We start from the raw sequence: 16434 nt of genomic DNA on the forward strand, positions 1-16434 counted from the left end.
TTCCAGATTTTTGGTTGTAGCAATAGTCATTTAACACTCAGTTCTTTCACATTTTCTCATGACTCATCCTTAATAAGACCCTTCCCTCATACTGTCCCTGGGACCCCACACTCTGGCCCTGAGCCAGAGAACTGGCTCTGGGGCAGCAGGAACCTCTTGTTTTAGGAGGTGGTGACCTTTGAGGACGTGGCTGTATACTTCACCCAGACAGAATGGGCTGGACTTTCTCCTGCACAGAGGGCCCTGTACAGAAGTGTGATGCTGGAGATTTATGGGAACTTGACGTCTCTGGGTAAGGCCACTTTTCTCCTGGGACTCAGATCTATGCTTTCCCATTTCCTTCCTTTTTTCCTCCTTATCAGCCGGAGGTGTGGTGTGGAAAAGGAGGAGTCATCTCTTATATCCTTCACTGATGGTTCTGGGACTGAGACCAAATGACCCACTTGAGAGCTTGCTGGGTAGGGACAAGTCTTGGGTCAGTTTGGTCTCAATGTAGGGAATTGCTGTCGCCTGGTAAGAGTATGATCTGTCCTCCCAGGGGCTCTGCACAGTAAGGAATAAGTAGCATCCGTTGCCAAATAAGTTCTCAGCTTGTTGCTGTCTCCCCGTAGTCTAGGGAAAGGTATGACCCCTTCCCTGTGTTTGCATATGTCCTGCAGAATCACTAACTTACGTACTCTTACGTGTTGTTTTAGGAAGAGGTCACAAATGCTGTTTCCACTTGAGCAAAAATCTTGGCTTTCCCCAGTCCTGAGCCCTATTCTGTGGATCTATTTTATTCTCACTGAGACTCCTGAGCTTTTCCTTCTTTTGACACAGCAGACACAGGACTGAAAGGTGCCATTTTCTACCCCTTTTCAGGATACCCAGTTTCCAAACGTGCATTGGTCTTACTTCTGGAGAGAGGGAATTTGCCTTGGGGCCTGGAGACACGGGATGATCCCCCTGCATGGGGGACCAAAGACATCTGTAAAAGTAAGTGAGGCAGGTTTAGGAACAGCAGCTACAGAGCTTTACAGAGCAGTATATTTTAAAATGAACCATGCTGGGAAGGATTTAAATAAAACAGATGATTTCTCAAAATAGGTAAACTATGAAACCATTTCCACCAATCTTAATTCTTCCTAACATATTTCCATTAACACATCTCATAATTCTCGAATCTATTGCTCCTTTCTTCTTTTTTAGTTAAAAAAATGTTTTTTATTGAAGTGTAATTGACATAACAAATTAGTTTCAGGTATACAAATAATGATTTGATAGTTGTATACGTTGCGTTAATGATCACCACAAGAAGTCTAGTTAACGACTGTCCCCTTACATAATTACAAATTTTTTTTTCTTCCAGTGAGAACTTTTGATTTACTCTCAGCAACCTTCCAATATGCAGTACAGTATTGTTAACTCTAGTCACCATGCTGTACATTACACTCCCACGACTCATTTTATAACTGGAAGTTTGTACCTTCACCTGTGTCTCTCACTCCCTACCCCTGCCTCTAGCAACCACCAACCTGTTTTCTGTAACTGTGAGCTTGGTTTATTTGTTTTTGTGTGTGTGGTTTCTTTTTTTTAGATCTTAGATATAAGTGAGATTATACTGTATTTGTTTTTCTTTGTCTGACTTATTTCACTTAGTGTAATGCTCTCGAGGTCCATCGATGTTGTCACAAATGGCAAGATTTCCTTCTTTTTTTATGGCTGAATTAACATTCTTCTGTGTGTGTGTGTATGTATGTATCAATCACATTTTCTTTATCCATTCAGCCATCAGTGGACACTTAGCTTGCTTCGGTATCTTGGCTATTATAAATAATGCTGCAATGAACATAGAGGTGTATATATATCTTTTCTAGTTAGTTTTCATATTCTTTGGTTAAATACCAAGTGTTTTCATTCTCTTTGGAATTCCTGGATCACATGGTAGTTCTCTTTTTAATTTTTTTTTTTGAAAGCTTCTTTCTTTCTTTCTTTATTTTTGCTGTATTGGGTCTTCGTTTCTGTGCGAGGGCTTTCTCCAGTTGCGGCCAGCGGGGGCCACTCTTCATCGTGGTGCACGGGCCCCTCACTGCCGCGGCCTCTCTTGTTGCGGAGCACAAGCTCCAGATGCGCAGGCTCAGTAGTTGTGGCTCACGGGCCTCGTTGCTCCGCGGCATGTGGGATCCTCCCAGACCAGGGCTCGAACCCGTGTCCCCTGCATTGGCAGGCAGATTCTCAACCACTGCGCCACCAGGGAAGCCCCTCTTTTTAATTTTTTGAGGAACCTCCATACTGTTTTCCATGGTGGGTGTACCAATTTACATGCCCATCAACATTGCACAGGGGTTCCCTTTTCTCCGCATCCTTGCCAACACCTTATTTCTTGTCTTTTTGATAATAGCCATTCTAATCAGTGTGAGGTGATATCTCATTGTGGTTTTGATTTGCATTTCCCTGATGATTAGTGATGTTGAGCATCTTTTCACATGCCTGTTGGCTGTCTGTCTTCTTTGGAAAAATGTCTGTTCAGATCTTCTTATTTTTGGTTTTTTGGGGTTTTTTTTTTTTTTTGCGGTACACGGGCCTCTCACTGTTGTGGCCTCTCCCGTTGCGGAGCGCAGGCTCCGGACGCACAGGCTCAGCGGCCATGGCTCACGGGCCTAGCTGCTCTGCGGCATGTGGGATGTTCCTAGACCGGGGCACGAACCCGTGTCCCCTGCATCGGCAGGTGGACTCTCAACCACTGCGCCACCAGGGACGCCTCTTCTTAGTTTTTAATTGAATTGTTTGGGGGTTTTTTGCTGTTGAGTTTTATGACTTCTTTATATATTTTGGGTATTAACCCCTTATCAGATATATGGTTTGCAAATATTTTCTCCTGTTCATAGGTTGCCTTTTCAGTTTGTTGGTTTCCTTTGCTGTGCAGAAGCTTTTTAGTTAAATGTAGTCCCACTTGTTTATTTTTCCTTTTGTTGCTTTTGCTTTTTCTGTCAGGTTCAAAAAATCATCTCCTAGGGCTTCCCTGGTGGCGCAGTGGTTGAGAGTCTGCCTGCCATGCGGAGTATACGGGTTCGTGCCCCGGTCCGGGAAGATCCCACATGCCGCGGAGCGGCTGGGCCCGTGAGCCATGGCCGCTGAGCCTGCGCGTGCGGAGCCTGTGCTCCGCAACGGGAGAGGCCACAACAGTGAGAGGCCCGTGTACCACAAAAAAAAAAAAAAAAAAAAAATCATCTCCTAGACCCATGTCAGGAGGTTACTGCCTGTGTTTTCTTCTAGGAGTTTTATGGTTTCAGGTCTTACTTATGTTCAAGTCTTTAATCCATTTTGAGTTAATTTTTGTGTCCATTGCTCCTTTCTGAGTTTCATCGTTGCCTGTCTCAGAGGCCCTCCTTCCTTGGATGGGATAGATTTATTCAGGAGCAGTTTTTGAGCACTTGCCATGTGCCAAGCTTTGTTTTAGAAGCTCTGGAGGATACAAGTTATGGAGACAGATGTTTAGAGCTGCAAAATGTGTGTCAAGTGCTGTTGTTGATATATAGGCAGTGGGCTGTGAAGCATAGCTGGAGGAGAGGTTAGAGTAATTTCAATTTAGAAGCTCAGGTGATGCTCCTTCAGTGGCAGGGCCATTTGTTCTGAGTTCAACAGATAAGAATGGGTTGCAGATGGGAAAAAAAGGAAGGTAGTCTGACTGGTGGAAGGGAATAGAAGATCCGCTGCAATTTCTGGCATAATATCTGACAGAGACTAGTATCTGAAATATATAAACAACTTTCCATCTCAACTGTTCTCTGCTTTTGAATATTTGGCACTTTCATTTTATTAGTCTTGTCTCAATAGCAGGCTGATGCTGGGAGTTTTAGTAATCTCTAAAATCTCTATCCAGTAGTCCCCCCTTATCTGTGGGGCATACATTCTAAGACCCCCAGTGGGTGCCTGAAACTGTGGATAATACTGAACCCTGTGTAGTTGTCCCTGGGTATCTGTCGGGGATTGGCTCCAGGACCCCTGTAGATACCAAAATCTGCAGATGCTCAAGTATCATACATAAAATGGCATAATACAGTAGGCCTCCTGTAACTGCGGGTTCTTCATTCGTGGATACAGAGGACCGACTGTGTATATGCCATGTCTTTTTTACATACATACCTATGATAAAGTTTAATTTATAAATTAGGCACAGTAAGAGAATATCTAAATTGCCAGCATCACTCCTCTTGCACTTTGGGGCCATTATGAAGTAAAATAGGGGTTACTTGAACACAAGCACTGCAATACTGCAATGGTCAATCTGATAATTGAATCAGCTACTTAGTAATAGGCAGGTAGCATATACAGAGGGATGATTTACATCTGATCAGAGTGGGATGGCTCAAGTTTTCATCATGCTACTCAGAACAGTGCACAATTTAAAACTTAAGAATCGTTATTTCTGGAATTTTCCATTTAATATTTTCAGACCATGGTTGACAAGGAAACAGAAACTACAGAAAGGGAAACTGCAGATAAGGGGGGATGGCAATAATTTTCAGTGTTCTTTTGTTTTCTAGTATAATCCTCAGGTGGCATTTTTGTTTTCTGTTTGTTGTCAGATGCCGGGATCAACACTGACAGTGAGTTAACACCAACATGGGGAGTTTCTGAAGAAAGAGATACGATGATGTTACATGGGCCACAGAAGAATGTTCTTAAGAGAAACAGCTTCCTAGAAACATGTGAACTGGAGAAGCACCAGGAAATCCCTACAGTGAAAAATATTAGAGGAAAGGTTCCAAGAATCCACTATGATAGGAAACCCTTCAGATGTGAGGAATGTGGAAAATGCTTCAGCTATTTTTCTTACTATGTTAGACACCAGAGAATCCACACTGGGGAGAAACCCTTTGAGTGTAATGAGTGTGGAAAAGCCTTTAATGGCAATTCTTCATTAATTCGACATCAGAGAATCCACACTGGAGAGAAACCCTATCAGTGTGAAGAGTGTGGGAGAGCCTTTAATGATAATGCAAATCTGATCAGGCATCAGAGAATCCACAGTGGGGACAGACCCTATCTCTGCAAGGAGTGTGGAAATGGTTTCACCAGTAGTTCTGAGTTTGTCATACACCAGAGAATTCACACTGGGGAGAAACCCTATGAGTGTAATGAGTGTGGAAAAGCTTTTGTTGGTAATTCACCACTGCTGCGACATCAGAAAATCCACACTGGAGAGAAACCTTATGAGTGTAATGAGTGTGGCAAAAGCTTCGGACGGACTTCTCATCTTAGTCAGCATCAGCGTATTCACACAGGGGAAAAGCCTTATTCTTGTAAAATATGTGGGCAAGCCTTCAATTTTCATACAAAACTAACTCGGCACCAGCGAGTCCACAGTGAGGTGAAACCCTTTGACTGTGTAGATTGTGGAAAAGCCTTTAGTGCTCAGGATCAGTTAAAAAGGCATCTAAGAATCCACATTCAGGAGACTTCCTATGTGTGTGATGAGTGTGGAATAGTCTTTACTAGCAAAAGAAATCTGCTTCAGCATCAAAGAGTCCATACTAGAGAGAAACCCTGTGAATATGTCAAGTATGAAAAAACCTTTAGGACTTCTTCCCAGCTAGATCATACCCACCCTGGAGAGAAGCCAGTGCTGGATGTTGGATGTTTTGGCCTCCCAGAATTTTTTACCCCCTTTTACTGGTAATAGTACACTAAATTTCCTTTTGGATTCTGTCTTCCACTCAGGGGTAGAATTTGTGACACAGCCCCAGCTCAGCTGCAGATTCCTTCCCTCAAGCTATAGCTGTTGGTTCAGATGTCAGGAGATAACCCAAGATAGTCCAGTTAGAATCCCAGACTTGGCAAGAATTAATAACCTTGTAAATGGTGAGTGTGGCCCTGGCACAACAACCAGATGGCAGACTGTGGCCTGGCAATCCTTTCGCCTTCCAGTTGTTAACAAACTTTTGACACTCCTACTCATTAAGATCTTAATCACTCATGCTCGTTAAGCAGCTGGGCCTCCTAATGGACAGTTTCACAGTGGCTGAATGGTATTGGAGAGCCACGTGCACCCATGTGGACTTTGGAAAGCCTGCCAATTATGAATTCCGTGGTATTGAATAATCCTCGAACCTCCCAGTACTTCACTGAACAAGAATTTTCTACCACCCTTAGCATTTGGTGTCTGCTCTTTGTCGTGGAGAGAGGAGACTGGAAAAATGAGCAACGTTTGTTCTTTGGCAGTGGTTGATTAATGTGGCTGGGGGGCAGGCATGAATCCCCAGGAACAAGAGTGAGGTCTGTGTGCCTTCCTAGGGCACATGAGCTATTCTGGGCCAGTCTCTGAGATGCAAGGACCTTGCATCTTAGATGGCTGGCTGCAGCCCCTGACCCTAAGTGAATCCCTTTCTACCTTGTGCTCCAGATTCTGTGCTGTGCAGTGGGTGGTCAGTGACAGGGAATCTGCTGCTTTCACCGAGCCAGCATCTGTCCTCATGTCCAAGTGCAGCACCTCAGCTTTCCTTTGGGAGCTACATCTTACCTGCTTCCAGTCCAAATAGTTTCAGAGGGCTGACCCCACATTCCACCCACCTGGCCGATCCCCCCGCTGACCCCACATTCCACCCACCTGGCCGATCCCACCTTCCATCCTCTGATTGCTGTGATCAGTGCAAGGATGAGAATGTTATCCAAGCCAGGCCAAAGGCATTCCAAGCCATGAGTTTTCAGGGAAGCCTACTGAAGGAGAAACCATTCCCAGTATGGACTTTGAGCTTGTGTCATCTTGGAGGTGCTGGATGCAATGAGAGAAACTGTGCCTGTGAATGGGACCACAAGGCACTCAGTAGGCTGATGGTCAGAGAGGGACCAGGTCACACTACAAGCATGTGAGCCCTTGGACCTCACACCTCTGAACCCAGTTTTCAACTTGTCTCGTAAGGATTAATTTCTGTCATTTAAAATATTTTACTTGAGTAAGCGTGTCTAGTCCCTTGTAATCAAGTAAGTCCTGACACATCAGGATCATTTTTTAAATTTTATTTACTTTTGGCTGCATTGGGTCTTCATTGTTACATGTGGGCTTTCTTTAGTTGCGGTGAGTGAGGGCTGCTCTTCATTGCGGTGCATGAACTTACTGCAGTGGCTTCTCGTTGCGGAGCACAGGCTCTAGGCGTGTGGGCTTCAGTAGTTGTGGCACTCGGGCTTCGGTAGTTGTGGCTTGCAGGCTCTAGAGCGCAGGCTCAGTAGTTGTGGCACATGGGCTTAGTTGCTCCACAGCATGTGGGATCTTCCCAGACCAGGGCTCAAACCCGTGTCTCCTGCATTGGCAGGCAGATTCATACCTACTGCGCCACCAGGGAAGCCCACATCAGGATCATTGATTCCTGAGACTCCCTCTGGCATGGTGTCCTCATTGGGCGGGGCATGTCTGGGGAAGATAAAGACACTGGGTGGGGTCAGATTTAAGGGGAGCTGCCAGACAACTCTGTCCCTGTTTTCTCTGTGTCCCAGGAGAGGGAAATCCCAGAACACAGGAGAACTAGCAAAGAGAAAGGGTCACAGGATGGTTAATTGGTCTGCTTGTATTTTCCATATTACATGGGGTGTTTTGCACCTGTTGAAATCATCCAGAACATCTGCCAGAAACTCCTGACAGTCTATATACTTATTGGACTCCTACACTAAAATAATCCATGAAAATCTATCAACTTACTTTACCTCTAACAACTGGCGATTCTTTAAGGACAAATATCTTCAGACTTGCAACAGAGTCAGTTGCATTTATTGCCAGGCAACTTTTATCAACCTCATTGCTTTTTTGTTTTTAAAAGCCCCTCTTTCTCTTCCCCAGAAATTCTTTTGTTAAAGCAGGAAGGTAGATAGATGTGAGCAGAGAAAGGGGGGCATGGGCCAGATGGCAGGAAACCATGCGTCTTGTAAAAGGTGGGGGTGGGGTGGGGTCCTTGGAACCTCCAAACTGGCAGGAAACCATACATTTTGGGATAAGTGTCCTGGAGGCAAAGAAAGGTAGGAAAAGGCGGGAATCTGGTGTCCGAATGTAACCTTTTGCTCATTATGCTCTTATTACAATAAAATTAGCCTTGCAGATAAGAAGTACCCATCATGCACAGAAGCCGTGACACTTCTGATCAAGGCTAAATAAGGACAAAAATTCCTCCTCCTCCCGGGAAGGTGGAGCTGGGGTGAAAATCAGGGAATATGACCCCCAAATCCCTCCCTCCCCAATGAACATTACACCCCATGTAACCGGCTTGCTGAAAAAACTCACCTGAGCCTGCCCGCTCTCCCCAAGAGCGTACTGTAGCTTAAATAAATCCTCACTTTACTTTCTTGACCTCCCTGTCTCATCTCTGAATTCTGCCTGGGATGAGGCAAGAGCCTTTCACTTTCAGGGTTACCTGAATCTGTGTCTCCCAAACAGCAATTCTTAAGACCCCAAATAAATTCTTTTCCTGTTTGTTGTCTCCTGCATTATGTTATTTTTTTTTGGTTGACACACTTAGCAATATATATGTAGAGTCATCTCTGTCTTTGCTTGGGCTTGTGGTTCGTTTCTTTCTATTGCTAAATTGTATTCCATTGCATATATAGGAGAGGAAAAATAATTTTTCCTCTACCCTTCTTTGTTCTTGGTTCAGATCCCACCCTGTAACGACCTCATAAAAATCAACTTCTAATGGGTTTATATTGTTCCATGTTGGCAGTTTTAAAAAAATTAATCAGCCAAAAATAATTCTTATATCAAACAGGCATATTTGGGGGTCCATATGCTCTTACCCTTGACATGTAGGTGCCCCAATAATCTTACGCATTCATCTACAGAAGAACATCCTAATATCTTTAAGCTTTTAGCCATTATGAATAGAACTTGTGTATAATTTTATGGTAGTTTTTGTTTGAACACAGTTTTTCAAAGCAGTTGTCTAAATACTAGAGGTCTGATTTTTCTATCCCATGCTAAGACTTTTTTAGTTTTGGAAAAAACTGCCAAACTGTCTTCCAGAGTGATTGTACGTGTACGCCAGCAGAGAAGGACAGTTCCTGTTGTTCTTCTCCCAGTTGATACTGTCAGTGTTTGGAGTTAGCAGGTCAGATAGGTGTGCAGTGCTAGCTCGTTGTGGTTTTAATTGGTATTTCCCTAATGGTATATGATGAGTGTATTCCTATATGCCTGTTTACACTCTGTATATCTTCTTTGGCCAGGAGTCTGTTCTGATCTTTGCCCATTTTTAATGAGGCTTTTTGTTCTAGGGTTCTTGGGAAAATTTGATTATAAATCCTTTATTAGCTATGTGCTTGGCAAATATTTTTCTCTCAATTTGTGGTTTTTCTAATTTTATAAAATCCACATTATTAACTTTTTTTTGTTGATAGGCTTTTGGTGGTGTGTGTTAAGTCATCTCCACACCCAAGGTCCTGTAGATTTTTTTTCCATTTTCTTCTAGAACTTTTATAGTTTTGTAATTTAAGTTTGTGGACAATTTTGGGTGAGTTTGGGTATAAGTTGTAAAGTTTGTGTCAATATTCATTTCATTCCATGTGTTTTCTAATTAATTACCTGGAGAGTAGTGTCCAGTTTTCCCAATACCATTTTTTCAGGGGACTGTCCTTTCCCTGTTGTATGTTCTTGGCCCTATTGTCATGAATTAACTAACCACACACATGTGGGTTTATTGCTGGGCTCTCTATTCTGTTCCTTTATTCCGTGTGTCTGTGTTTGTGACAGTTCCACACTGTTTTGGTTACCTTAGTTCTGTGATACAGTTTGAAGTCAGAGGGGGAGATGCCTCCAACTGTTCTCTTTTTTCTCAGAATCCCTTTGGCCATTCAGGGTCCTTTGTGGTTCCATACAAGTATTATTATTTCTAGTTTTATGAAAAACACCATTGGAAATTTAATCAAGATTGCATTGAATCTGTAGATGGCTTTGGGTAGAATGGACATTTTAGTAATAGTAATTCTTCCAATCCATGAGCACAGAATATTTTTCTATTTATTTGTGTCTTCTTCCATTTTTAAAATCAGTGCTTTATAGTTTTCTGAGTACAGGTCTCTCATGTCCTTGGTTAATTTATTCCTAGGTATTTTGTTCTTTCTGATGAAGTTATAAATGGGATTTTCTTAATGTCTCTTTCTAGTGGTTCATTTTTTTTTTTTAAAGGTTAGACTTTATTTCATTACCTAGATACTATTTTTATTCCCTGGGAATTGTTAATGGGCTTTGCCAGTGACAGTTACATCTTTAGGGCACTTTACAGTTTACTCCTACATTTATGTTTTTTATTTTTTATTTTTTTTTGCGGTACGCAGGCCTCTCACTGTTGTGGCCTCTCCCGTTGCGGAGCACAGGCTCCGGACCCGCAGGCTTAGCGGCCATGGCTCACGGGCCCAGCCTCTCCGCGGCATGTGGGATCCTCCCAGACCGGGGCACGAGCCCGCGTCCCCTGCATCGGCAGGCGGACCCTCAACCACTGCGCCACCAGGGAGGCCCCTAGTGGTTCATTATTAGTGCATAGATACTTAACTGATTTTTGTATATTGATTTTATAGTCTGCAACTTCACTAAATTTTATTCCAACAGGGTTTTTTTTTTTTTGTGGAGTGATGTGGAAAGTTGTAATTCTAAAATCCCACTGTTTCTACTGTATCCCAGGTCATCCATAACACCCAAGACATGGTGGCTCCTAGTGTAATCTTCTTACGGTGTCTCTTAATAACATGTGGACTCCTACAAGGCCAATTAACATCACAACTTTTGTTGAACTGAATCTGGGTAAGTCTTGGCATTTATAATGAAGTTCGATGTGTTCTGTTTTTCTGGCATGGTATTGACGTGGTTGTTTTGAAAAGTACTTTACTTTCTAGTAATTTCACACATACAGAAAATTTTCCACAAAGGTAAAAAGTATTCACATTTGCCACTTCACACAAAATACTCCAGTGTGTTTTACCCAAAACAGGGATACTCTCCCTGAAAACCAGCACATAACCTCCAAATCAAGAAATTATATGGTACCCACATTATAATTTAATCCACAAGCCCACTTTAACTTTCACCAGCTGTCCAAATGTTTGAAAGTATCTTTTTCCATTCTGATCCAGTTTTCTTTTTTTTGGAATGATTACTTAGATTTTCCCTTATTTTTATAACCTTAATGGGTTTAAGGCACACAAGACACGTATGTGATCAGGGTGGCCTTTTCTGTATGGATTTTTTTCAGTACGGATGTTTTCAGTGTTCATCCATGTTATAACACTTATCAGTACTTAATTCATTTTTCCCCACTGTTATTAAAAATACATGACATGACATTTACCATTTAAATATTTTAAGTGTACAGTTCTGTGGCATTAGCTACCTTCATACTGTTGTACAAATATCCTCACCATCCATGTCCAGAACTTTAAAATTTTTTCTCAAGTGAAACTCTGTATCCATTCACTCACAGCCCTCCACCCCTGGAAACCACATTCTTTTTGTCTCTGAATTTGACTTCTCTGGACTGACTTATTTGACTCAGCATGGTGTCTTCAAGGTTCATCCATGTTGTGGCATGTATGAGAATTACTTTAGCTTTAAAGGCTGAATCATGTCCTATTGTATTTATTCGTTCATACCATATTTTGTTTACTCATTCATCTGTTGATGGGTACTTGGGTTTCTGCCACCTTTTGGCTACTATGAATAATGCTGCTATGAATATGGTTGTACAAATATCTGTTTCAGTTTCTGCTTTCAAATATTTTGAGTATATATACTGAAGTAGAATTGACAGATCATATATTAATTGTCTGTTTAAGTTTTTGAGGAACTACCATATTGTTTTCCACAGTGGCACCACCATTTTACTTTATTCCTTTATATGGTATAGGTTAGTTTATGGATTTACCCATTTTATTTATCCATTCACCCTTTGAAGGACATTTTGCTTGTTTCTACCTTTTGGCTATTGTGAACTGCACTGCTATGAATATTTGTGTACAAGTTTTTGTTTGCACACCTGTTTTTATTTTTTAATTCATTTTTTATTGAAGTATAGTTGATTTACAATGTGTTAATTTCTGCTATACAGCAGTGATTCAGTTATACATATATATATTTTAAAAAATATTCTTTTCCATTATTGTTTATCATAGGATACTGAATATAGTTCTCTGTGCTATACAGTAGAACCTTGTTTATCCATTCGATATATAATAGCTTACATCTGCTCACCCCAACCTCCCACTCCATCCTTCCCCCACCCCCCTCCCCCTTGGCAACCACAAGTCTGTTCCTCATGTCTGTGAGTCTGTTTCATAGATAGGTTCATTTGGGTCATATTTTAGATTCCACATATAAGCGATATCATATGGTATTTGTCTTTCTGACTTACTTCACTTAGTATGATAATCTCTAGTTGCATCTGTGTTGCCGTAAATGGCATTATTTCATTCTTTTTTATGGCCGAGTAGTGTTCCATTGTGTATATGTATCCCATCTTCTTTATCCATTCATCTGTCGATGGACATTAAGGTTGTTTCCATGTCTTGGCTGTTGTGAATAGTGCTGCTATGAACATAGGGGTGCATGTATCTTTTTGGATTAGAGTTTTGTCTGGATATATGCCCAGGAATGGGCTTGCTGGATCATATGCTAGTTCTATTTTTAGTTTTCTGAGGAACCTCCATACTGTTCTCCATAGTGGCACACCAACTTACATTCCCACCAACAGTGTAGGAGGGTTCCCTTTTCTCCACATCCTCTCCAACATTTTGAATACCTGGTTTCAAGTTTTTGGGGTCTATAGGAGTGGAGTTGTTGTACCATATGATAATTGTATTTTTATCTTTTATTGGAAATGCCAAACTATTGTACACATAAGCTGCACCATTTTCCATTTCCACAAGCAATGTTGGGTTTCAATTTCTCTAGTGTTAACATTTGTTAATTTCTGTTTTTTGATTATAACCATTTTAGTATGTGTGAAGGAGTACTGAATTATGGTATTACTTTGCATTTCCATCACAACAACTGATGTTTTACACCTTTTCACATGCTTGTTGATTATTTGCTTTTCTTGTCTGGAGACAGGTCTATTCAAGTCATTTTCCATTTTAAAATTTGTGTTGTCTTTTTATTGATGTTTTGTAAACGTTCTTGATATATTCTGAAGAACAGATTCTTGTCTGATACAATACAATGTGCAAATATTTTCTTCCTTTCTGCTGGCTGTGTTTTCACTTTTTGAATATCATCTTTTGATGCACAAAAGTTTTTAAAATTGAGGAAATATAATCTATCCATTATTGCATGGTTATTGTAACCTTCTGCCTTTGCTTCTCTGTAACTTGCGATTCCAAATGTAAGATGCCAGCCTACCACCTCTGTCCTACATTGAATTCACTGCTTGCTCCCTTTAGATTACAGATATAGTAGTTTTACTATTGTTAGCTATTACCACCATGGGAAAGAACTTACAGAGTCCAGTATTTATGTATGGCACATTTTGCCTTTGCTCTACAGGGTCCATTTATTTCCATAGTTACTTAAGTCAGTACCTTTTACCCTATCAACAGTGAGTTTTTTTCGTACATTTCTAAATCAGTTAGATTCTTTGTCACATCTGTATTTCATCCTGTGACACTCCCATATCCTAAATAAATTGGATTATGACTTACTTGTTGGGTTGTAAAAACCCATGGGTTTAGATTAATGCATAGTGGCAAGTATCCATCACCAAAGTACCATATAGAACATTTCAACCCCCACACCATAACTTGTTTACCATCTTTTTTTTTAAAATAAATTTATTTTATTTTTGGGTCTTTGTTGCTGTGCACAGGCTTTCTTTAGTTGCAGTGAGCAGGGGCTACACTTCATTGCAGTGCACGGGTTTCTCATTGCAGTGGCTTCTCTTGTTGCAGAGCACAGGCTCTAGGCGCACAGGCTTCAGTAGTTGTGGCTCGCGGGCTCTAGAGCGCAGGCTCAGTAGTTGTGGCACACAGGCTTAGTTGCTCTGTGGCATGTGGGATTTTCCTGGACCAGGGCTCGAACCCGTGACCTCTGCATTGGCAGGCAGATTCTTAACCACTGCACCACCAGTGGGAAGCCCTAACATCTTTGTTTTGCCTATTCCCGAATGTCATATAAGTGGGGTCATACAGTGTGTACCTCCTCAGACTGGATTCTTTCACTTAGCAATACTGTATACGTGTAAGATTAATCCATGTTTTTTGCAAGGGTTGATGGTTTATTCCTTTCTATGTCTGAATAGTATTCCATTGCATGTGTATGAGAGGAAAAATAATTTTCCCTCTACCCTCCTAGGTTCTTGGTTGAGAAGTGCCCCCCATAATAAAAGATTACCATCAGAAAAACAAAGAGAAGTTTAATAACATTTGTACTTCCTATATGCATGGGCGATGCCTAGGAAAAGTTAGTCCCTGAAATGGCCTAAGTCATCACCTTAAATACCATCTTCACCTAAAAACAAAAGAAGGGCTTCCCTGGTGGCGCAGTGGTTAAGAATCCTCCTGCCAATGCAGGGGACACGGGTTTGAGCCCTGGTCCGGTTAAATCCCACATGCTGCAGAACAACTAAGCCCGTGAGCCACAACTACTGAGCCCGCGTGCCACAACTACTGAAGTCCGTGAGCCTAGAGCCCGTGCTCTGCAACAAGAGAAGCCACCACAATGAGAAGCCCGTGCACCACGACGAAGAGTAGCCCCTCTGGGCTGCAACTAGAGAAAGCCCGCAAGCAGCAATGAAGACCCAATGCAGCCAAAAATAAATAAATAAAAATAAATTAAAATTTTAAAATAATAAAAATTAAAAAAAAAAAACAAGGACATGGTTGATACGCAGATTTAAGTCCCGGCCTTCCCCATTGATAAGTGTTTCATGAGATTTAGTCATCTGTCTACTCCTGGTACAGGGAGGGAGACAACTTTTTAAATGGAGATTTCCCTTATAAATGTAAATTTCCTTCACAAAAGTGTAATCTTGACTTGGTTTTCAGAAATCATCTTTTTAAAAAACAATCCATCAAGCCAAAATAATCCTTACACCAAACAGGCATATTTTGGGGTAGCATATTCTGTTCCCCCAACATGGATGTACCCCAGTTTTCTTATGTGTTCGTCTGTTGAAGGGCACACTGATTTAAGTTTTTAGCCGTTCCGAATAGAGATGCTGTGCTTAATTGCATCCTCGTTTTTGTTTGGACCTAGTTCTGCAGAGCAGTTGTCTAAATACTGGAGGCAGGATGTTGGCTCTTTAGGTGAGATTTGTTTAGCTTTGGAAAAATCTTCCAAAATGCCTTGCAGAGTAGCTGTATATTCATCTTACTGGCAGGGAAGTATTGTTCCCATTGTTCCTCACACTCCATCAATTGGTAGTGTCTTTTTTTTTTTTTTGGAGTTCAGTTTTAATAGTTGTGCAGTGCTATATCTCATTGTTTTAATTTGTAAGTCCCTAATGATATATGATGTTGAGTATATTTTTGTATGCTTACTTACTATCTACTTTGGCCAGGTCTCCATTCAGATTTTACCCATTTCTAATGGGGTTGTTTGTTCTATAGTTCTTGATATAATTTGAGTACAAATCCTTTATAAGTGTTTTGCAAATCTTTTTCTTTCCATTTGTGGCTTGTCATGGGATTTGGGGCTCCATGTGAGTCTGAATTTTCAAATTTAGTGGATTCATCAGACCTGCCAGCTGAGAGCAGGGCCTCCAGTGGAAGGTAAGTGGCTGAGGCGTGCACTTCCCAAATGGCCACCAGGTGGAGCCAAGTCCACCTCTCTGACTTTCGAGGCTAGTGCGTGTTCAGCTGGAGGACTTGATTCCATGCAGCTGACCGGGGCTTGGTCTTCTCAGGATTCTCCAGGGCTTTGGCTTCCGGACAATGACTGGCTGAGTCAACACAGACAGGAGTTTGGTCTCCTCCGGACATACTAGTCCGTGCAGACAGGAGCCAGTGTCTTCAGGACCTGCTGGGAGGCACCGCCGCGGGAGTAAAAGGTAAAGAAAAAGTGGGGAGAAGCTTCCTGTATGTGGCTGACTGCTGAAAGGGGGTCTGTTTTCAGAGAAGCCAGCAGACAATGGGCTTGATGTGGAAAACTGGATTTCAGGTCATTTTGTGTGTAGTGTAGACAGTTTCCAGTGTCTTTCTTTGGTGTGTGGTATCTAGTTTTTTTGGCATCAGTTTATTGAGGGACTTTACCCCAGTGTATGTCCTTGGCAGCTTTGTCATAAATTAAGTGACCACATACATGTGGGTGTGTTTCTGGGTTCTCTGTTCTGTTCCTCTGGTACGTGTGCCTGTTTTTATGCCAATTCCACAGTTTTGGTTCCTGTAGCTTCACAGTGTAGTTAGAAGTCAGGGAGCGAGTTGACTCCAGCTGTGCTCTCTTCCTTAGGATTGCTTTGGCTATTTGGGGTCCTTTTTGGTTCCACACAGGATAGA

General features: G+C 41.8%; 1 protein-coding gene across 12 annotated transcripts in view; it reads left to right on the forward strand.

The window, feature by feature from the left end:
• The window catches only part of ZNF19 (zinc finger protein 19), a 47704-nt gene that overhangs the window by 20152 nt on the left and 11118 nt on the right, over positions 1 to 16434 (forward strand). For 7 of the 12 annotated variants that reach the window (XR_009530701.1, XR_009530703.1, XR_009530700.1 and 4 more), the window contains 5 exons: positions 166 to 292; positions 862 to 975; positions 4569 to 5658; positions 10637 to 10756; positions 15846 to 15989. Coding sequence is in view for 1 of the 12 variants with exons in the window: in XM_060085579.1 (XP_059941562.1) it covers positions 166 to 292; positions 862 to 975; positions 4569 to 5662 (1335 nt within the window). In the remaining 11 variants the exon portion in view is untranslated. Of the gene's footprint in view, positions 1 to 165; positions 293 to 861; positions 976 to 4568; positions 8441 to 10636; positions 10757 to 15845; positions 15990 to 16434 lie in introns of those variants that run through there. The other 5 variants (XR_009530705.1, XR_009530706.1, XR_009530704.1 and 2 more) reach the window with 5 other exon arrangements.

The sequence above is a fragment of the Mesoplodon densirostris genome, chromosome 19, assembly GCF_025265405.1.
Source record: "Mesoplodon densirostris isolate mMesDen1 chromosome 19, mMesDen1 primary haplotype, whole genome shotgun sequence".
NCBI lineage: Eukaryota > Metazoa > Chordata > Mammalia > Artiodactyla > Ziphiidae > Mesoplodon > Mesoplodon densirostris.